Genomic DNA, 22,953 nt, shown 5'->3' with positions numbered 1-22,953 from the left:
TACCAGGATATCTTCAAAATCATTATCACCACGCTATGGGTTAGAATTCTGCATTGCTGCCAGTAAAAGAAAACCCAGCTAACAGTGGCTTAAACACACAGGGGCTTGTTGTTCTCACATTAAAAGAAATTCTAGAGCTGGCCGGTCCCGTGGCCGGGTAGTTAAGTTCATACGCTCCGCTTCGGCGGCCCAGGGTTTCACTGGTTCGGATCCTGGGCGCGGACCGTTCGTCAAGCTATGCCGAGGCAGCATCCCACACAGCACAACCAGAAGGACCACAACTACAATATACAACTATGTACTAGGGGGCTTTGGGGAGAAGAAGAAAAAAAAAAAATAAGATTGGAAACAAATGTTAGTTCAGGTGCCAATCTTAAAAGAAAAAAAAAAAAGAAATTCTGCAGGAAGGTGCTGCTGCTATCAGGTCAGTGGTTCAGTGGTTTCAGCCCTGTCGTCTGAATCTTTCAGCCTTCGCCTTGCAGTTATTACCTAATGGTCGAAAGATGACTCTTCGATTGATAGATACCATGTCCAAGTTCATGATAGAAAAAAGGAGTGATTGGCAATTCCAGCTGGGTCCTTCTCTTTCATCAAGAAAACAAATTTTCTTAGAGGCTGCAGAAGACTTATTGGGAAGTGGCAGAAGTATTTCATTTTCCAGCCTCTGAAGTGGAGATAGCAAGAGAAAATAGGGGTGTGAAGGTCTGTTGAGTTAGCAAACAATATTCGATTCACTATTATCAAGAAACTGCTTGTTCCAAAGTATACAGAGTAAGCTAAACAGCGCTGTTACCTGCTTTAATCTTCACTGCCCTTAGAGAAAGCCATTTTCTAATTCTGCTTTATTTGTACTTGAACGTTAATATTAGGTCACTCAACCTTTTTTCCTAAAAGGAATATATATGAATTCCATGAGTGCTAGATTTGATAGCAGGTGTAGAATAGTTTGGTTTGTTGTTGCGTTATTGTTTCTACCTAGGCTAAGAATATTCTCTTTGGTAGCAAGTGTTTGTTGCTTGGAATATGATGATTTTGCATTACTGTATCCATCTATAAGTTATTTTACAGATAGGCAAGTAAAGCGTATGTTCTTATTGTCAAATCCTTAACCTAATGGTTTGAAATAATTCCCCAAACATTCTAGAGTCTTGCATAATTTGAACATGCAACACTTATTTTTATATCCCTTTCATGAACCTCATTAGACCATCAAAAAGATTTCATCATATTCATCCCCTCTGGGGACAACGGAGTCACATTTCCTCCAGCTTTTCCCCCTCCCTCTTTTCTCATAGGTTGATCATTCTTACGAAGCTACCCCCGCATATAAATATATTTTAGAGGCACTGTCTGTTAATCAATGGGGTACCAAGGGTGAATAGTGGGGCTGTTCAGCCCCAAATGTATGCACCGAGGAATGCATCATTTGTAGGTATTTTAATAAAATTGATCAAAATTGGCCTGCTTTTTATTACTGCCATGTACTGACAATTCTAGACAAATATGCCTCGCTGTCAGGGCAAACCACCAGGATCCCGCCTCCTCTCTTGTGGTATGCACAGTTTCGTAATTCACATTTTTCCTTTTCCAATAAATTAATAGTTTAAGGTTTTAAAAAGCAAACACTGTCTGAAATATTTTATATGGATAAAACTTCTGGGTTTCTTTTCCTGGCTTTACCACCTTGATTATAATCCTGGCATCATAACTTGATTGAAAACAAAAGGTGAACAGAGAAATGAACAGTATTTAGAGTAAATGAAAATTGGACGTAAAGTTAAAACTGTAACAAAAGTAGGATTTGACTTTTGTCTGCAGAATATTTCTGCTTTTAAGCTTTTGAATACAATTCCTTTCCCAGAAGGAAAAAAAAAGAAAACCCAAAGCTAAAATTATATTTATTGCAGTGTTTCTTATTTCAAAGTGGATAATTCAAACTCCGTATTTTTGTTTTGCTTTTGGGCTAAATGCAGAATACAGGGGGAAAGGGCAGCATAAGGTAAACCATTTTCATTTTAAGAATTATATATAATGAATTTGATTCTGTGATGTAAAGTACCAAATATTAAATGCTTTTCAGCATTGCAATCTTCTCTTTTTCCTTTACGTTGAGTTTTAAAGCAGCAATGTGAGAAGAGAGAAATTTCTCAAATTCGTTGTGATCCTTTCTTTCTTTAGGCATCTTTGGACAGAAACTGGAAGATACTGTCCGTTATGAGAAGAGATATGGGAACCGTCTGGCTCCAATGCTGGTGGAGCAGTGTGTAGACTTTATCCGACAAAGGGGGCTGAAAGAAGAGGGTCTCTTTCGACTGCCAGGCCAGGCTAATCTTGTTAAAGAGCTCCAGGATGCCTTTGACTGTGGAGAGAAGCCATCATTTGACAGGTAGATTTCAAGATTTTTACTACATATCCTTCGCTGAGAAATTCAAACTGAACTGAAATGATGCCGTGAGCTGACATGGCTTGATTTTAATTGATGTAACAGTTTAGAAGATGGATTATATGACCACACAAAGATGGATTGTTTTCATTAAGTTACAGAGTCAAAAATTTGATGCTTTTCAATGTCTTTTCCTTCCATACTTTTTTCCCCTTAAAACATTATTACTTATTCTTTTCCTTTGGTCCTAAATTAAAACTGTTTTCAATTTTGCATTGGTAAAGTGAACTTTTAGAATAGCAGTCTTCTCTTGTTTGATGTTTTGTGAATTCTTTCAATTAAGGGATAGTAAAAATATTGCAAAATAGAGATTGGGATGTTGACAGCATAGTTAAAAATAACTATTTTTTATAATAATAATAAAAGCATTATATTTTTAAATATGTAGCTCCACCTTAATCTAGAACAGATTTACAAAGAAACAAGGAGAAGTATAGCATGCTGAAATTCAGGAAATAATGGAAGTTGCAGAGAAGAGAGTATAAAGCATCCTTAATGCTACTAGTTAAGAGTTAAACACTATTAATATTTTGTGAATTACCTCATTCTCTTCATATTTTTTAATTGAGTAGAAAAAAATAATCTATCTTAGTATTATTAATTTAATATTGTATAGCAGAGATTTTTCCATATTAATAGTTGAAAAATTCCCTTTTATTCCAATGTCTTTTAACTTTACCTTTTATCATTGACAAACTCTGTGAGCATAATTTAATATCTAATATTTCATTCTATGGTATGCTGTTGATAACCATTTCAATAATGTTGGAAATTTATGTTATGACTTTTTTCACTTTTATAAATAATGTAGTGAGTACGCATTCACACAAATATTTTCTATTTTTGGATTATTTCTTAGGAGAGTTTCTCAGTGTTGAACTTTGTGGACAAGAATAGTCTTGGTACTTGAACATTGAAAATTGCCTACTACGTATTATTTCTCTTTGAAAGTATAGAATTAGCACAAGGATAGACACAGATCTACAGAACAGATAGGCGAGAAGACACTTGAATACATGATATGGGATCAAGGAAGCATCATTGAGAGTCTGGGTTCTCACTGATAATCTAAGAAATGCACATTAAATCACTTAATGCCCCTTTATTGGTCATATTAGCAAAGTCTGAGCAATGATAGTACTCAGTGCTGGTAAGATGTGCTGAGTGCTTGACCGTGATGGCAAGAATGCAAATTATTATTGTCTTTCTAAAGAAATTTGGTAATCTATTTCAAGATCTTCTAAGCAGGAAATTCCAGTCCTAGAAAAAAATCAGATACATGGAAAAAAACTTCAGTGCAAAGTAGTTTTTTATAATTTTTATAATAGTAAAAAATGAATGCCAATCTCTTATCTCCAACAGTAGATTATGGTAGTGCACACATATAACAAAATAATATACAGTTATTAAAATTTTGGAAAACCGCTAATTATGTAATGATAAACAACATTTATAAGTAAACAATAAATGAGACATAAGGCAGAATCAATTACTTGATTAAAATCCTACCTGTTTACAAAAAGTGTTACAAGGAGTTTATAAAGATTTATAAATTCTCTCCAAGAGAAAAAGATTAAAGGTGAAGGCAAATAGGTAAATCTAAAACTGGGGTCAGAGAACCCATTTCAAGACTGTAGATATACTTTTTGCGGGGGAGCCCCATGTCGTGTCCTATACTTCGAAAAAGAAAACCAGATCATTAGCTACATGGTTCAGGCCTATCCAAAGATACAGACAATGATGTATCTAGGAAAAATGCAATCTTTCTGGTTCCAAAATTAGAAAGAAATTTAATGGAATCCTCATAATAAAATATTATTTAATGGGATTAACATCCTCTACAATGAATTTCATGTGACACTGATAAATTTCAGGGAACTTTTTCATATATATTTGTATATGGCCTAAATATATGCAGATGATATCATGGCAAAAGCATATTTGTTAAAAATTATTTTACTACAGGCATTTATGATTTGGTTCTTATAGCAAATCTCCGCTAATCTGGGAGAATGGAGGGATATTTTGTATATTTTAGGATACTTGTAAGAAGAGATATGCCTTGAAAACAATTATCTCCAAATCAAATTCTTGATGACTATCAGCTGGCAGTGAAATATGGTGCAATCTTTATGTAAAATGTGATCTCAATTATGAAAAATGTATTTATTTTTTTGTATGAAGTGCATCAAAAGATAAACATCGATTTTGTGGACTAATGGGTGATTTTTTCCCCTTTTTTTCTACTGTAATTTCAATGAGCATCTATTACTTTTATACTCGGAAGTTTAATCAGAAAGATCTTTTTAATTACTTGGTGATATGCTGCATAAAGATTTCCTTGTCTTTTAATTTCTGAAGTGTAATTACAGAAGCTGCCTGTGACTAGAAAACCACAGAAGAGAGCTGTGGAGAGTATCTCAGTGTCAGACACAGTGTGCTAACGTGGCTGGCAGACTTTGAGAAAAATGAAGTGCCATTTGTTTACTCCATCATTCATTGTTTCAGGTTTCTATGCTTGCATAACAAACTACCTCAACACTTTACTGTAAACGATCAATTATTTGTTTATTATTCTGCAGTTTGGGCAGGATTTGGCCAGGACATGCTCATTTCACCGCCACATGGTGTTAATTGATGCAGATCAGTTAGATCTGAAGAATCCAAGATGGTTCCACTCATGTCTGGAGCCTTGTCTGAGATGGCTAAAATGGCTGGAGGCTGCTGCGGCTTCTCTCTCTTCATAGTCTCACATCCAGTAGAACTTCTCTTCATGCAGCCTTTCTCTCTAGCAGAGTAGTCAGACCGCTGTGGGCTAAGAGTGAAAATGGAAGCTAGTAAGCCTCACAAAGTCTAGGTCCAGATGACACAGTGTCACTTCTGGTGCATTCTGTTGGTCAAAGCAAGTCACAAGAGAGGGTCAACCTAGATTTGAGGGGAAGGGAAATAAACTCCACTTGATGGAGAGAGCAGCAAGCATATACAGAGAAGGAAGGATTTGTGGGAGACTATTTTTGGAGAAAACCGCTATAGCTTTACAGTCCAGAAATCAAGTGGAGTTAATCCCCTAACTTTGTTCTTGTTTTTCAAGATTGTTTTGGCTATTCTAGGTCATTTGCATTCCCCTTAAAAAAAAAATTAGTATGAGCTTGTCAGTTTCTACAAAAATCTTGTTGGGATTTTGACAGAAATTTCACTGAATCTAGAAATCACTTGGGAGAAAATTGACATCTTAAAAATATGAAATCTTCTAATCCATGAGCATGGCCCATCTCTTCATTTCATTAGGCCCTTTTGTATTTCAGCAGTGTTTTGTCATTTTCAATGTAAGCTTTCGCTCCAGTTTGTTAAATTTGTCCTTAACTATTTAATGTTTGTAGATAGTCCTATAAATAGTATTGTTCTTTATATTTAATTTTTGAATTGCTCACTGCTAGATTATATAAATACAGTTGATTTTTTATGGATAGATCTTTTGTCCTGCAAACTTAGTGAATTTATTTATTAGTGCTACTGGTTTTGTTTTGTAGATCCTCTAGGATTTTTTACACATATGATCTTGTTGACTGTACGTACTGAGAGTTTATTTCTTCCTCATGTTTCTTCTTCTTACCTATTCGCACTCATTAAGAACTCTTCTGCAATAGGAGTGACAACACTCGCCATATGTAGAGGGAAGTTTTCAGTCGTTCGTTGTTAGGTATGATGGTAGCTATAGGTTTTTGTAGATGCCCTTTATCAGGACATTTGAAAATGTCCTTATATTTAGTTTGATAACAATTTTAATAGTGAATGAGAATTGAGTTTTATTAAATCCATTTTTTTCTGCATTTATTGCAGAAATTATCTGATTCTTCCCTTTTATTATGTTAATGTGGTGAATTGCGTTGACTGATTTTCAAAAGTTAAACCAACTTTGCATTCCTAGGATAAACCACATTTGGTTGTGGTGTATTAGCATTTAATATATTAAGTAATATATTAATAATATATAATAATAAAATAATATGTTAAATAATATTAATATTGCTTATCTGCCTTGGAAATAATTGGTTGAGGATTTTTGGACCTATTTTTATCAGGGCTATTGACCTATCAATTTCTTTTTTTTGTAATGTCTTTGACAAATTTTGTTATTAGAGAAATTCTGGCCTCAAAATTAGTTGGAAAGTGTCCCCTTTACCTCTGTCTTGTGAAAGAGTTTGTGTAGTTTGTATTATTTCCTCCACAAACCTTTGGCAAAATTTACCAGTGACATCATGGAATCTTGAAGTTATCTTTGTGGGAAACGTTTTAGATAAGGCTTTTCTAATTCTTCTTTTCCTAGTTTGGTAATTTCTATCTTTCATGAAATTTGTCCTTTCCTTATACCTTTTCAAATTCATTTTCATGAAGTGGTTTATAATATCCCTTTTTTCTTTTTTTTGTTTGAGACGTCTGTGGACCTTTAGTGATTTCCCCTGTTTTACTCTTTTACTTCTGATATTAGCAATTTCTGACATCTTTTTTCCTAATCTGTCTATCTAGTGTGTTATAAATTTTATTAAACTTTTAAAAGAACTAGTTTTAGAGTCATTGTCACTCTTTTTTCATTTTTCTCTTCTATTCTGTCATCCCTAGTAGTTGTTCTTTCGCATTTTCTTTAGCCCTGTGGAGTTTTCGCTCTGCATGTTCATCTAGGTATTTAGATGAAGACTCAAGGAGACCTAGGTGTAAATTTCAAGAAGTTGGGGTTTTTTGGCACCTGAGCTAACATCTATTGCCTATCTTCTTTTTTTTCTCGTCTTCTTCTCCTCCCCAAATTCCCCCAGTACATAGTTGTATATTCTAGTTGTAGGTCCTTCTGGCTGTGCTATGTGGGATGCTGCCTCAGCATGGCCTGATGAGCGGTGCTGGGTCTGTGCCCAGGATCTGAACCAGTGAAACCCTGGGCCACCGAAACAGAGCTCAAACTTAACCACTCGGCCATAGGGCTGGCCCCCTCAAGAAGTTTTTTGCAAATCTCCCTCTTCTCTAGTAGTCTTCATCACAAATGCCAGCTGCTTCAACCTTCCCAAATGGCAATCTCTGTCTCCTTTGTCAGTGAAGCTGTTGTTCTCTGTTTAGGGTCCCTGTCCCTGTCTCAGGGTCTGATAGGTGCTGGAGTAATCATAAGACTTACCTCATTTGATTCCATACTCTCAAGGGTCACATTTTTGCTCTATTTGTTGTCTAATAACTTAAAAACAGTAGTTTCATATAGTAGACTAGTTGTCTGATTTTTTATAGCAGATCTGATACTCATTACTCTGTGGAGGCTGCAAGCAGATTCTCCTCCACAGCAGTTCTGAAATCCTGCTGGATACTTATCAGGGCCCCTCCCCTGAGGGTGGAAAATGTTCCTAGGGCTGGCCCGGTGGCGCAGCAGTTAAGTTCACACATTCCCCTTGGGCGGCCTGGGCTTCGCCAGTTCAGATCCCGGGTATGGACATGACACCACTTGGCAAGCCATGCTGTGGTAGTCGTCCCACATATAAAGTGGAGGAAGATGGGCATGGATGTTAGCTCAGGGCCAGTCTTCCTCAGCAAAAAGAGGAGGATTGGAGGCAGATGTTAGCTCAGGGCTAATCTTCCTCAAAAAAAAAAAAAAAGTTCCCAGATTAGGGCTTGGTTCTCTACCCTGTGGCTCTTCTCTACTCTTTGGTCTACCTCTGGACTCTTGGTTCTACTCTATGAAACTTCTTCCTTCTTCCAGAAGAATGGCTCATCTTTCTAGTTGAGAAGTTTCTCAGCCTGCTTCCTGCCTGCTTTTGCACTATTTGTTGTTCTAAAATCTTAAAAACTGTTGTTTCATATAGTTAGTTGGGGGCCCAAAGCCTCTTTTCTGTTTGAACTGATACTGTCTCTTTTATTCCAAGTTGCCATAATTCCTTTAAAAACCTGTTAGATGCCAAATTATAATCCAGTTGCTGACACAAAGTCATACCCATAAACCCCTTTATGTCAGGTCCTTGTGTATTCGACTTATGAGTCGGCATGCTGTGGAACAATCTTAAGATCCTTCTAAATTCTTTTGTGCTGCTGAGAGAAGCTGTGAGGTGCTCCCTTAAGACTCTCAGAGGCTTTAACCAGAGACCTCGCAGGCACACCAGCATTTGGTTTTTACGTTTAGGTCGTGTTTCACTGGCAGAACCTTGGATTCTGTCTTTGCTCTATGGCCAATTTTTACTTGGAGAATAGTTTACCAGCTGGAGACACTGTCCTGGGGCCACTATGGTTTCTCAAATTCTTCAGAGTTGAACAGTTCTTTCTTTAGCTTCATCAGGAACATTGTCTATGTTCTGAGCTACTACAGTCAATAGTCTTGCTAATTTTTCCACCATTGCTTAATAAGCATGTACCTTTTTCGGGCTTCTCATGGCGATTCCTCATTGCTTTTCCATTGTTCTTACTAGTAGTCTGCTCAGTGACTGTTCTGACTGTTCAGACTCTGCCTGGTTCTAAAGCCCATACCATATATTTTAGACTTCTGTCGTGGCAGCACCCAATTTCTGGTATCAATGACTGTTTTAAGTATCTATTGCGTGGAGCAAACCAGTCCAAACTTTTTTGGTTTAAAATAGTAACAACCCTTTTAGATTCTGCATTTGGACAGTGCTCGGCAGACATGGTGTTGGTTGCTGTGATCTAGTGCAGCTGCAGTATCTGAGAGAGCTTCACGCAAACTGGTGCCTAAGCGAGGCCGGCCGAAATGGCTGATAGCTGGCCAAGCCCCTCTCTTTCTCTTTGCAGTCTTGTATCCTTCAGGGCTTCTCTATTTAGCCACTTGTTAGAACTCTTTCCACAGTGCTCAGGACTCAAAGACCACAAGAGTGGAAGCTACAAGGCATATTAAGGGCTAGGCTGAGAACTGGCACAATGTCACATCTGCTGAACACTAGTGGGCAAAAGTAAATCATAAGGCCAGCTCAGATTAAAAGGGATTGAAAATTGACTCTACTTCTTGATGGAGAGAGTGGCATGCATGTATAGGGGTGTGAGAAATTATTGGTAGTCACCTTTGGAGACAATCTATCTCAGGCATTGATTCAACAAGTAATTTTTGGAGTATTTACCATGTCTCAGACACTGTTCTAGGTGAAAAAGACAGACAAAGTCAGTTCTCTCCTGGGGTTTGCATTACTAGTGGTGGGCAGATAAACAATAAACCATCACTATATAAATAATTTCAAAGAATCATAGAGATGACATACTAAGATATTGGTGAGTGATAAACCTCTTCCTGAGGACACAACATTGGTTTAGCTTGAATGACAGGAAGAAACTTGCCATACCTAGATGTGATGGAGGCGCATTCCAGGTAGAATAGCAAGTGCATAGACCTTGAGACAGGTGCAGCTTAGCTTGTGTGAAGACCATACAGAAATCCACTGTGGCTGGAATGCAGTGAGCGATGAGCAGAGTCCTCGGAAATGAGGTGAAATAGGTTGATCTGGTAGCCCAGTAGATTATGATAAGAAATTTAGTTTTTATTCTAAGTGAAATGGAAATATTTTTAGCAAGTAAATGAAAGAATTTTATTTACATGTTAAAAAAAGGTAACTCTGTAAAAGAAGACTTCTGTTTTCCACTACTCCATCCACAGAACACTTCTGACACCAAATGTGTGTTTTCCACACGAAGAAATTCTCCAATTCTTGGTGGACTCTGACTGGCTGTGCTACAATTAATCCAATTCCAACACTAACTGCCTGGAGTTGGTGCAGACGTCACAGGTTTAGGGCTTAGTTTCACAAGTCTGCCCACCTCTCCCCCTACTTCAGATGCCAATTGCAAGTCTCTGGCTGTCACTTGTGCTTCTGACCAACCAACTACAAATCGGAGGTTCTTTAAGTTAAATTATTTGCTAGAACAGCTCACAGAACTCAGGCAAACAGTTTCCTGACTAGGTTCCCTGTTTATTATAAAAGGATACGATTCAGGACTAGCCAGATGCAAGAGCTGCATAGGGCAAGGTATGGGGAAGAGTTGAAGAGCTTCTGTGCCTTCTCCAGATGTGCCACTGTCCCAGCTTGAGGATGTGTTCCCAACCCAGGAACTCTCTGACCCCCTTCAGTTAGGTATTTTTTGTGGAGGCTTCATCACATAAGCATGATTGATTAAATCCGTGGTCATTGGTGATTGGACTCAATCTCTAGGCACTCTCCCCTCCCCCCTCCCCAGAGGTTGAGAGGTGGGGCTGAAAGTTCTAACCCTCCAATCCCATGACTGGTTCCTCTGGCACCCCCTTCCTTGGGGGCTTTCCAAAAGTCACCCCATTAACTTAAACTCAAGTGTCGTTGAGGAAGCCTGTTGCAAATAACGAAAGACTTTCCTTTCTCCTTTTCACTCCAGAACTACTTCAGGAACTGGGGATAAAAACCAAATATTATAACAAAAGATGCTTCTGTCACTCTTATTTAGGAAATTACAAGGATTTTGGGAGCTCTGGCCAGGAACCAGGGACAAAAACTAAATATATATTTCTTATTATCACAGTATCACATTCTGGCAATCTGAATATACTTGTTTTGATAAATAAATTGTCAAGCTTGAGTTCCTCAATCATAGGCAGGCAGATTTGCAAATTCCTGGATTCTACTATTAAAAAAAAAAAAAAGGATTACCAGATTCATGAGCCATGAAATAAAAAGAAGATAGAAACATTTTTGTGGCAAAATGCAGTTGTAAACGACATTGGTAGGGGAATAAAGAATCCATAATTTCCCAAGGAGAATGAGATTATTTTCAGAACAGTGTCCAAGTAGAGTGTTCTGCCCCATCCACTTTTTTAGTTAATTGGTTGAGTGTGAAATTTCACAGGACCAAGTCCTAGCTCGGGTTTCCGTTTCCGAGATGTGAAGACAAATTGCCTGGGAACATTTGCTAGTTCAAGTTAATCTCACCAATGTTGACCATCAAAATGATAAAAAAAGAATACATCAAAAAATACAGATTGTGCATAATGTTTTGAATAGATATTAGGATGTAAAGCAAAGTACAAAAATTTTTCATTGTGAAATATGTTAAAGCGTGACAATGAATAAATATTTTTCTTTGTTTATTCTAATAATGCTTGTATCTCATTAAAGAGTCAACCATATTTAGCTTTCACTTTTATATTTATTAAAATCTGTAAAGAAATTCTCACAGGAATTCTGCAAAGATAATCTCTAATTTTAAAATTAAGACCCAATAGTGTAGCTCTCATATTAAGCCCTGGAATTCGATTTTTAAAGTGAACTTTTTAAGTAGCATTTTGAAGTTATAACAGTATGAAGTGTTATTAAAATTTAGTTTAAATATTATTAAAATCATATTATAATTATAACATTTTGTGTACAATTTAGAATACAGAAGAATATAAGAAGGAATGATGAATATTTCAAAATTAAACAACCCAGAGAGCTCTTGCTACACATAACATATAAATAAGTAGATATGTAGAGACTAAGATATAGAGATATATCAACATACAGATATGTATATATTACAACGTATTGGAATCACACAGTTTTTACTTCTTGAACTTTTCTTGTTAAGGTTATATCATGAACAACTTTCCATGTCACTAAGTAGTTTTCACAAACATGTTCTAAAGGACTAGACAATAATTCATCGTATCAGTACGTTAGTTTGTTTAGTTCTGTCTCTGTTGCTCTTTTCTGTGTCTTGCACACATCAGTCCTATGCTGACGAACATCTGTGTTCATATATCTGCCTGTGCTTTGGAAGCTTTGGATCCATTTGGGGTTTAGAAGATAATATTTCACATTTAAATGAGAAGAAATATTTTGTCCTGTGGGAAGAAAAAAGAGATGACTTGAGAAAAAGAAATTTGGAACAAATACTATTTGAATTTAGAGAGATTGCAAGTGCATGTGCCAGCTTTTATCAAACCGTGCACTTCCTGTTCTTCTTTGATTACAGCAAATGCTACTTTTCCAGTTCTGAGGTTCAAGCTTAAGACTTTTATGTATGCGTGACTTATCGTTCGTACAGTTCCCACAGACTCCTTGACCAAAGTGAATTTTGTGAGAAACGACATTCTCATTGACCTGAAAGAATTTGTATTTTATCGGTTATGTCAACTGTGAAAAACAACAGATATCGTAGTTCCTAACCATTCTTTTCTTCATTCTTTCATTTAGGAATGAAAACAAATTAAAATGCAGCATTTTATATTAAATTTGCCCTTTTAGAAGAGAGACAATAAAATATAGAATGTGTAAAATCAGATTAGAAGTTGAGTGTTATTTCGTTTCCAAAGCTGTCCAGATGGCATCAGCTATTAAAGAAGATACATTTGGGAAGAGCTGGAAGGTAGGGTCAAGAATGGCAGTGTGGATGTCGCCATCATAGCATCAACAGCTCGGCAACAAAATAACCATGCGCTTACAACACACCGGTCAAGAGCAAGGACAGAAAGCTGTAGAAGCCAGTGATTTTATACATTCTGTCCAAGAATCCCATAAAACAGCTGCTGCCTGAGGTACTCCAGCTGCCCTCCCATGTACCCACTGCTTTCTGCCCTCATCCCTCCTTCTCCTCTTCTCCCCTCTTGTTTATTTGCTATTTGTTTTAGTGACTGAATTAGGACCGTTAAACAAACTGCAAGTCTTCAGGGATAAAATGAAAGAACCCCAAAAGCCTAAAATTTAGAAGATAGAAAAGCCAGACACGTGTTTTAATTTTATCCTCTGGGTAGCAATATAGCCTTGAGCATCCCTGACCTGAGTTATAAAAGGTAAACTTGAAAGTGAGGAGCGTTGCAGACACAGCAGAGATTCTCAAACATTAGTCTGCATCAGAGTGACCACAGAGCTAGCTCAAGATTCAAACGCCTAGACCCCCTTGGCTGTCATTCTGATTTAAAGGGTTGGATGATGCCTAGGAATCTGCATTTCGAACAAATCCTTAGGTAATTCCTATATGCATGGTCCTCAAGCCATAACATGAAAACCCTAGCCAGACACTAGGCTTCAGGAGCGTGGAGTACAGAGAAATTGCTCATTTGAAGTGATTTGCCTCAGTTCTCTCATATATGAAATGAGAAAAAAAATCGACCTCATGGCATTATTGGAAGCAACATGTTAGTTCTGACTAGGCTAGGCAGGTCTTATGCTACTGGGAAAGATAAATTGTTTTCTGGGATATACGATTGATGTGTAAAAGATAGATTTTGCTATCTGCTGAAAGGGGCCTGAAATTGTAGAACAGCCTGAAAAGGACATCCCTGTGCCTTTATGCACTGATCCATGTAAAAATTCAAACAGTGGGGAGTTCAGGAGCAAACTATACAGTTATAGAACCTTTGTATCATACTGTGAAGAAAAGATCTAAGGGTAGGCTTTGATAGAGGAAAGTGAAGAAAGCAAGTGGTAGCTTAAGGACATGTGGATAGATAAAGAATTGGAAAAGCAAAGGACAGACTTCCAGGAGTTTGCCTAAGGCAAGCCCTGAATGTATAGGTAGTAAACTGGCCACCTATTTTCAGCACCTTAAATGATTCTTTGAAGTCAAGAGAGGAGCCAGCCTTCCAAAGTCCTGAACAGCTTCTAGCTATGGTAATTCTTAACTCCCTATTTTTTGATGCAGTTCTTAGATATTATGATGGTGTGACAAGATTTGATAAGCAGTGTCTGATAGCACTTCTCAAACTTCTGTCATTCACATAATACATCATGATTTTAGCCATATCTGTATAACACCCGTACTAGATTTATTGATATTTTCTTTAAATGAATTCACTGTTTTCTTTCTCAATTTGTTGTAAAAGGAACTTGTTATCATTATTGTTAATTGAAAACCAGCATCACTTGCCATAAATACAAGGTCAATATAGCATCCGTGCAGTGACACCAACCATGTTATTAAATGCCAGCTGAACACAGCTGCTCTCCGAAGACTCTGACCCTAAGGCCCTCTGTTTATTTGATGAAAATGGAGATTGGCAAGTGCTAGTCCCACTTTAACACTTCTCTCATTCCCAGCTGGTACTTCCTATTTGATATAATCAGGAGAATTGAAGGACAACCATAAAAGCACTAATGTTCCTACTGTGTGATTTGATGTTACTTAATATCCTGTTTGTGTGGCATCTTGCTTGGAATAGCCCACACTTTGGGAAATGCTGTCAGATCACTCTTCGCCAGTACTGACAGGCCTGCTCCCTGAATGCTTGGTTTCCTATCTAATTTGAACCATGGGTGTAACTTGCAAGGATTCCATGAAACCCCCATGTAAACATACCAAGGTCTGAAAAATTAATGAGCTTCAAGGGGAAATATCTCATATGTAGAAAATATTCACATGAATGGATATTTATTAAATATTTTATGTAGGACAGGTTGCTAGCTAGGAATCTGTCATGTTTCATTGTGCTTTGCTCTCTTGGCGATGCATCTAAAAGCCGGTACATCTGAAGCCAGGGGTGTGAATTTTTGCTTTCCCTTCAATTTATCTTTGAAGAACTTGGACTTGCGTCCACTGAAACTAGATCAAGTTATGAATAAAAATAGCCAATTAACCAAAAAAATTTCCCAGTATTTGACATATCTATCAGTTGGTGCTTGTGCACTTCTTTGCAAGGAAGCAGTGTGGGAATGAGTCCAGGTTTTGATGACAGGCAGGCCCACCATTTGCTACCTACGTTAACAACCTGGGACAAGTTACTTCTCAAAACTCCTAGTTTCCTCATATGTAAAATGGAAATAATAATGCTTAACCCCAAAGAATTGCTGTTTTCATGCTCTTAAAAATTCAACAAAATGGAACAAAAACACTGGGAGCAAATGGCATAACGTGAATAAGATACTTAGCATATTTATTGTACTGTAAGTAACATGATAATGATATAATGACTCTAACATTTTATGTGATAAGGAAAAGTAACATGCTTGAACCTATGTAATACAGAAACTAATGCTTAACCATAAACTCTTGAGTGTGTTAATCTTGGAGATCTTCATTTCTGTTTTGAAAGCTCCGTCGCAATTGCCGATGGAAAGAAAAAAAGATACCTTGTAAGATTTTGTTCTGAAAGTGTGATTATGTGTGTCTTACAAGTCAGATTGTAAATATTGTTGTGTGAGTTCAGTGAGTGTGCATCCCTTAGAGCCATATATTTCCTGAAATAAATTTATTGTCACATTTTACGTATCATGTAATTCACCCATTTCAAGGGTTCAATTTGATGATTTTTTAACAAATTTGCAAAGTTATGCAACCATTACCATGTCTCAGTTTTTGAACATTTTCATTACCCAAATAAGATCCCTTTGCCATTTATTTTATTCCCAGCATTTCTGTCTCTGTAAATTTTCCCCTTTCTGGACATTTCATATAAATCGAATTACTCAACATATGGTCTCTCATATCCAGGCTCTTTCACTCAGTGTAATGCTTCTGAGGTTTTTGCATGTTGTAGCATATATCAGTAGTTTGTTCCTTTTTAATGATGAATAGAATTTCACTTTGTGGATATGCTGGCTTTTGCTTATCTATTCAAGTTGTTTCCACTTTTTGGCTTTTACGAATACTGCTGCTGCAAACATGCGCGTCCAAGTTTTTGTGTGGATGTATGTTTGCATTTCTCTTGGGTCTGTAATTAGGAGTGGAGTTGCTGGGTCATGTCTGTCTTCAACACTTGAGGAACTGCCAGATTGGTTCTCAGAGTGGCTGCACCATTTCATATTTCCAACAGCAACGTATGAGTGTTCCAATTTTTTATTCTGGTCATTAGAGTGAGTGTGAAATGGTGTCTTATTGTTGTTTTAATTTGCATTTCCCTAGTGACTACCGATGTTGTGTATCTCTTTATGGGCTTATGAGCCATTCATGTATGCACTTTCGAAGGTGTATGGTTTTAAAATGTTTGATTTTTCTTATTATCTTGATAATTTATTATAAGGAAATGGTTGAAAATTGCTAAAGAATCAATAATAATGTTCTGGGAATATCTATTTAGGTTTGAGGTAAACCTCTGTTTACTCTGTGATATCGTGGGAGCATGCATATACATGTCCATGAGGATATCACTGTGAATATTCATTTAAAACTCTGTACTCAGGAAGTAAAACTCTACACATATAATTGGAATATTAACTCGGAAAAAAATAGAGAATTTTATGAATTTTGATCGCCTTTTTAGCCCTAACACCTAGAACAATGTCTGACACAATGTAGGCACTCAATAAATCTTTGTTGAATAAAGGGATACAAGGAATATATTTTGAGTGTATTTGTTGAATGAAAGAATGACAACATTTCTATTTCAGTAAGTAGACAACCCATATGCTTATTTTCATAGATTAGAATTTATGAAACTTGAAAATTGTCCTGTTTCAAAACAACTTCTAAAATTCTCTTAGAATATCATTTTTGTCAACTAAAGCAAAATGCCTACCTGTGTCAAGGTACAGAGTCATAATCTTATGATGGGTTTACAATTTCATAAAAGCCACAGCTCTAAATTAGGACCAGCACCTTTATTTTGTACTCCAGAAATGCTCTCATGAATATGGATGCATTATACTCCTGAAGTGAACTAAATTTTGATTTATAACAAAACAACAAAAAGCCAAAAAAAAACAAAAACAAAAACCCTTACTTCTTCTCAATACAATTTTGTTCACCTCTCTTTCTTCTCACTTATACTGACTTCTCTTAAAAATGGTCCAGGGAGAAAACAGCACAATATAATAAATATGTGTATATGTGGTAGCAAAGTACCATTTCCAACAAAGAGCATGGCAGCATTTTAATATGAGATCCACAATTAATATGTAATTGGATTCTTTTAAAGCTTTTCATCCTTTCCTCCAGTGTGTGTGTATGTATAAATATATATATACATACACACACATATTAATAAACTGGAATGGTATAGTTTAGTCCATACCCTGACAATGCTTTTTTGTTTTCGTAAGACTATAATAAGAAGGAACAAGTTTTGCATGGACGTGAATGGTTTTGGTGTTGATTTGTAGACTCACCTGGATGTACCGGAAAATCCTTTTAAGTTCCCTGTAACACTATGAGTTAGAGATTCAGCAATGTAGAACTAGGCTTCTGTTTACTCATCTCCTTTATGAGGCACAAGGTTTTGTTTTCTACCTTATTGACTAATAAGTTTTCTGGAAAAGAATGTTTGCATCCTTTATTGTTCATCCCAGAATCAGATAATCAAAAATTTCCAAACTTGTGGTAGTTACAGAAAGAAATGGGCAACATGCAATAGGGTCGTTGTTAGGGACACAGTTTATTGTTAATGCGGTGGAGTCTATTCCGATTCCTAGCGCCCGTGTGGACAGCAGAGTGGAACCCTGCCCGGCCTTTCTGCACCATCCTCTCACCTTCCGGCGCTCCATCAGACAACGCTCTGCTATTCTTCACAAGGTTTTATGACCAGTTTTTTTCAGAAGTGGGCAGCCAGGTCCTTCTTCCTGGTCTGTCTTAGTCTTGAAGCTCTGCTGAAACCTGTCCACCATGGGTGACCCTGCTGGAATTTGAAATCCTGGTGGCATAGCTCTGAGCATCACTGCAAGTCACAGCTGCCACAGTGTGACAACCGACAGACGGGTGGTGTGGTTCTCTGACTGGGAAATGAACTCAGGCCTCAGCGGTGAGAGCACTGAATCTTAACTACTAGACCACAAGGGCTGGCGTAGGGATATATTAATAAGAACCAACATATATATTAAGGAAACTTTAGTTGCTATTTAGTCTTCATTAGCTAGCAAAGTTATTTGTGATATTTGGTTCTATTTTATTTTTTTATTTTAAAATAGAAATATTAAAATATGTATATGGATTTTAAATATTGTTAGGGAAATTTTAAAAATATTTTTTAGCATAAATATACACCTTCAGCATCAGAACATCAACAATGCTTCTCTAGGAAATGCTTGGTTGCATAATCTGAAATCTCCCCCTAAAAAAATAAATTGTTGGACCAACCCAGGGCGTAGTGGGTAAGTTTGCACACTCCACTTTGGCAGCCTGGGGTTTGCAGGTTCAGATCCCAGGCATGGACCTACACACTGCTCATCAAGCTGTGCTGTGGGAAGATTGGCACAGACATTAATTCAGGGCCAATCTTCCTCACCAAAAATAATAATAAGTAAATAAATAAATGATTGAATGTATTATGATGATTACATTTCCTTTGTTTCTCATCAGCGGAGTTTAGTGAAGGGAACAAAATGTAGGCAGACAACATAAAATGGTGAAGTAACTAAATATAGCCCTAACATCTTTATTTACCTAAGCCCCATTCATTAACTGTTTGCCAGGATTTTAAAGTTCATATGAAACTGAAATTACAACTCATAGCACTTCAATCCTGGTACAGTTGAAGCAAGAAAGGGCTACTTGATGGAGTCTCGGTACCCACGTTTACTAATATAAAGACATGAGAACTAGGAGAGTCACGTGAACTCTTGATGAAAGAATATCTTCGGTATCCGTGTACCAGGAGTCAAATGTTAGGAAAGACAGCATTTTCCATGTAAGCCAGAAATGAAAGCTATTTATTTACATAATCTGCTTAGAGAACTGCATAATCATAGTGCACTTAGAGATTGTGTATTGTCTTTATTTCTGAACTATTCCTTGGGGCATGGGAGGTGTGCAGGAAATGTTTCAGCTCCCCTCTCTCACACTATAGTCACGTGATCCATTCAACAGTGCTATTCATTAAGTGTAATTTTAAATTTTCTGTTAATGAGTTTTCTTATATCTCTTACTGTGAGTAATTTCTTTATATCCACCTGAAAATAGGCACTCTGAGTTGGCAATAACCTCCCGAACATTTTACTCATTCTTGCGTTTCTTGGCATATATCTTACACTTTGTGAATTTAGGAAATTATACTCTACAGAATGGCCAGAAAAAGTGTTCATGGGTGGATATTACGCCATCGTGACTCCCAACCTAGATTCAGAATGTCTCTGTTTATTAAAACTCCTGAGCAAACTAACTACTTCGTCCATTGGCAACTATAGGTACTCAGTAGAACCTCAAAGACTTGAGCTTTCTCCTGAGGCAATTAGAAGTAGATGCAATGAAGGTCTGCTGGCACTGAGAAAAGAGCAAAGTCCAACATATAGAGTCAATCAAGGAGAGCCTGGATGATTTTCTTCATGACATAGAACTCATTGGATATGTTTTTAAAGATTCTACAAAGAACTATGTATATGTATGTATGTAGTACATGTGTAGGTGTGAGTAGTATATGTATATGGGTATATGCAGTATGTGGATATCCAATATCCTTATAAAATTCTCTGTGGTCTGAGAAAAGGCTATCTATAATCTCTATCATTGGTGACTTTCAAACAATTCCTTATGTCAATACTTATTCTAATTGTTTGTATACATTATTGATATGAATAGGAGCTTAGTTTAATAGGAAAATCTTTGCAGCTTCATTGATTTCAGATTTAATTTCTATGGGAAATTTATGGGGGTTTTTTATAACTTGGCTCTTAAGAGTTTGGAAAATATTAATGTCATTTATAGTATAAGAATGTATCATGTGCATTTGAATGTCACTTCTAAGTTAAATTTGGATATGATGTTGAACCTTGGATCCAAAATCACTAGATATGGAGGGACATATTAACTCATTTTAATAGCCATGTTAATTAATTTTATAACTGACAGCACTTAAGGTTTTAATTAGTTTTTGTTATTGTTGTTGGAAATTAATGCATATGTATGTACGAGGTAGCCTATTAAAATAGAGTTATACTGATGTAATATTGCTTTAAGGAATCTTTCCTGAATATTCTACATTAAGCCTTATAAATGTCTCAAGCCCATTAGCCTTTCTTCTCCAATGAAAGCACCTTGGTACTATAATGGGAAAAATCAGACTTTGTTTTTATTGTTTGGTATAAATTTTTAATTTACATAGACAAATTAGAGTGTGGCTGTTTATAAAGTGAATCAACACTCTCAAACATACTGACCCAAACTGAATGACAACTCTAATGACTAAAATGTCTATAAAATAAATCTGTACATTTCTGTGTGATGTTTATTTATCTATATATGCTTAAACATTTGACCTTTGTATTCAAGTGTGGTATTCAAAAGCTATACAACAAAGCGTTTTACTCGTTATATATATTTATTTGTTACTGAAGTTTACCACCTCTACGTGCGTGCTCAGGGGGTTGGATGTGGGAAGAGAGGCTTGTACAGAGAGATCAGCTAATGTGCTCTTACATTAATGGAAGTGAGTAATATGAACTCGAACTTGAGCAGCGTCTATGAGACTGCTGAAAAGGGAAAGGATTCATAAGGTATTAATGTCAGATTATATAGGATCCAGTCATTAGTATTTTTTAAAACTTTCCAGGTGATTCCAATGTGCAGTGCAATCTGAGACTTACTAATGACTGTTAGATTTAGGATCTCAGGAAGAGCAAAATTTAGGTTGACTGCTAGGTTTCTTGCTTCTTTGTGTGAATAGTGATGCCATCCATGGCTGAGAAAATAATAAAGGAGAAATACTTCTATTGCCAAGAGTTTTTTTGTTGTTGTCCAGCTCTGTTTATATGGAGTTCAAAGTATGTATGGAACATCTAAGAATTTAATGGAAAGGTCTGGTGTAGAGATGTATACTTTGTAGTCATAGAAAAGTGATCGTTGAACTCATGAATTTCCCCAGGAAGTGTGCATAAAGTTTAGGAAAATAATACTTAGAGGCCAACAGAGGAAGAAAAGCTTAGGAGCTGACTGGTAAGGAATGATGGCCAGAGGAAGAGAAGGCAAAGAGGTGGAAGGGAAAGGAGAGTGAGGAATCAAACAATGAAATGAGAGACTTACAGGAAATAATCGTCAGAAGGAGCAAATAGACAAATATCCATGAATTTTTTTTTTCAGTTTTGGAATGTAGCTACTTTCAATTTGAGGGGTCTATTATTTGGAATCACAAAACTCAGATGCTCAAAGCAATCTCTTCCTACAGCTACACAACGGGGTGTTTTGTTACCTCGAGTATGTTATACACATATAGTTGTGTCAGTGTGTACTCACATGTGTGCATGTGTGCATAGACATCCTCATGTGTATGGTATGTTGGATTGTATATCAAACTGTCAAATGTCCTTTTTACGTAATTAGCTAGCATTGTAAAGGAGAAATCTATACACACATACATCTAGAAACATAAGTAATTCTAGAAGTAAGAGAGAAGATGTCAATGTGACAGCTTTAAGCATGAACACCATCCCTCCCACCACTATTCCATCATAGAAAATTGGAGAGACAAGTGTGTAACTTGTAGGCTCCAATGTATGATAGAGTGGCCATATTTAAACTTGTGACCATTATACAAGTTTAAATATACTAAACAAAATACCACGGACTGGGTGGCTTAAACAACAGACATTTATGTTCTCACAGTTGCAGAGGCTGGAAGCCTGAAATCAGGGTGTTAACATGGTTTGGTTCTGTTAAGGGCTGTCTTCCTGCCTTGTAGACGGCTACTTTATCTCCACTGTGTTCACATAGCCTTCCCTTGTTGCCTACGCATAGGCGTAAAGGGGCGAGGAGCAAGCCCTCTGGTGTCTCTTCTCATAAGGGCACTAATCCTATCCAACCAGGGTCCCTGCCTCATGACCTCATCTAACCCTAATTACCTCCCAAAGGCCCCATTTGCAGACACCATCGCATCAGAGGCAAGGGCTTTAACAAGTGACTTTGGGGGGTGGGGAAACAAATCCTCCTATAGCAGGAGTCGTCATGCAGTTCTCTGCATCATTCCTTTTAATCTAGGAGACTGGTTTGGGACAAGCACTAATTCAGTGTAGTCCTGGACTTCGCCTGGAGGTAAAAGTGTCTTTTGGGGTTGTGTGTAACTCAGCAGTGACGCTTATGTAACCATACAGTAAGTCGTGACTGTTTAACCAGATTCAAGTTTCACTGCCAAAAAGTGTGCCAGTTTTGACAGATACATACGAAAATAAGTTTGAACAGAACCACACTTTTCTTGCAGACATTTAGTTTAGCTTGGAACTGTTTACTACCTTTGGATTTGCTTGTCTATGTCCTGGTGAACTCTAGACAGAGCAGTGTGTGGCTTAAGACAATTTCGTGTCTTCATCTTGATGGTGCTGCTGAATGTTTCAGGCCTGTATATATTCTTCATGGAGTACAATGGATTTGACATTATTTTTTCTTAATTCCAAGGGAATTTTAGGTCATCTCATTGTGTGTGTTGCAAATAAGTTTGCAATATCTTTAATAACTTCCTGTGTAGGTGCACTGGAAATTCATTCCATTCAGATAAATCAATGAATTATATTGTGTTCTGTGCATAGTATCCAGAGAGAAAAACTCCCATTTCTAATTTCAAGGCTTAAAAGTTTTAAGGTTTTGCCTGTGCGGTATTATACTTGTAATTACTGTGGCATTTAGACTTATCTCTGTGTGTGAGTCTGTTTATCAGGGAAGGTTGGGTGGGATTAGAGGATGACCAA

General features: G+C 37.0%; 1 protein-coding gene across 11 annotated transcripts in view; it reads left to right on the top strand.

Moving 5' to 3' along the window:
• ARHGAP24 (Rho GTPase activating protein 24) overlaps positions 1-22,953 on the top strand; it is a 719,869-nt gene that overhangs the window by 664,734 nt on the left and 32,182 nt on the right. For all 11 annotated transcript variants that reach the window (XM_070263497.1, XM_070263500.1, XM_070263498.1 and 8 more), the window contains one exon: positions 2,179-2,386. In XM_070263497.1, coding sequence (XP_070119598.1) covers positions 2,179-2,386 — 208 coding nt within the window. The remainder of the gene's footprint in view (positions 1-2,178; positions 2,387-22,953) is intronic.

Source organism: Equus caballus, chromosome 3, assembly GCF_041296265.1.
Source record: "Equus caballus isolate H_3958 breed thoroughbred chromosome 3, TB-T2T, whole genome shotgun sequence".
Classification (NCBI taxonomy): domain Eukaryota; kingdom Metazoa; phylum Chordata; class Mammalia; order Perissodactyla; family Equidae; genus Equus; species Equus caballus.
The sequence above is the reverse complement of the archived record's forward strand: the minus strand, read 5'-3'. Positions and strand labels throughout refer to the sequence as shown.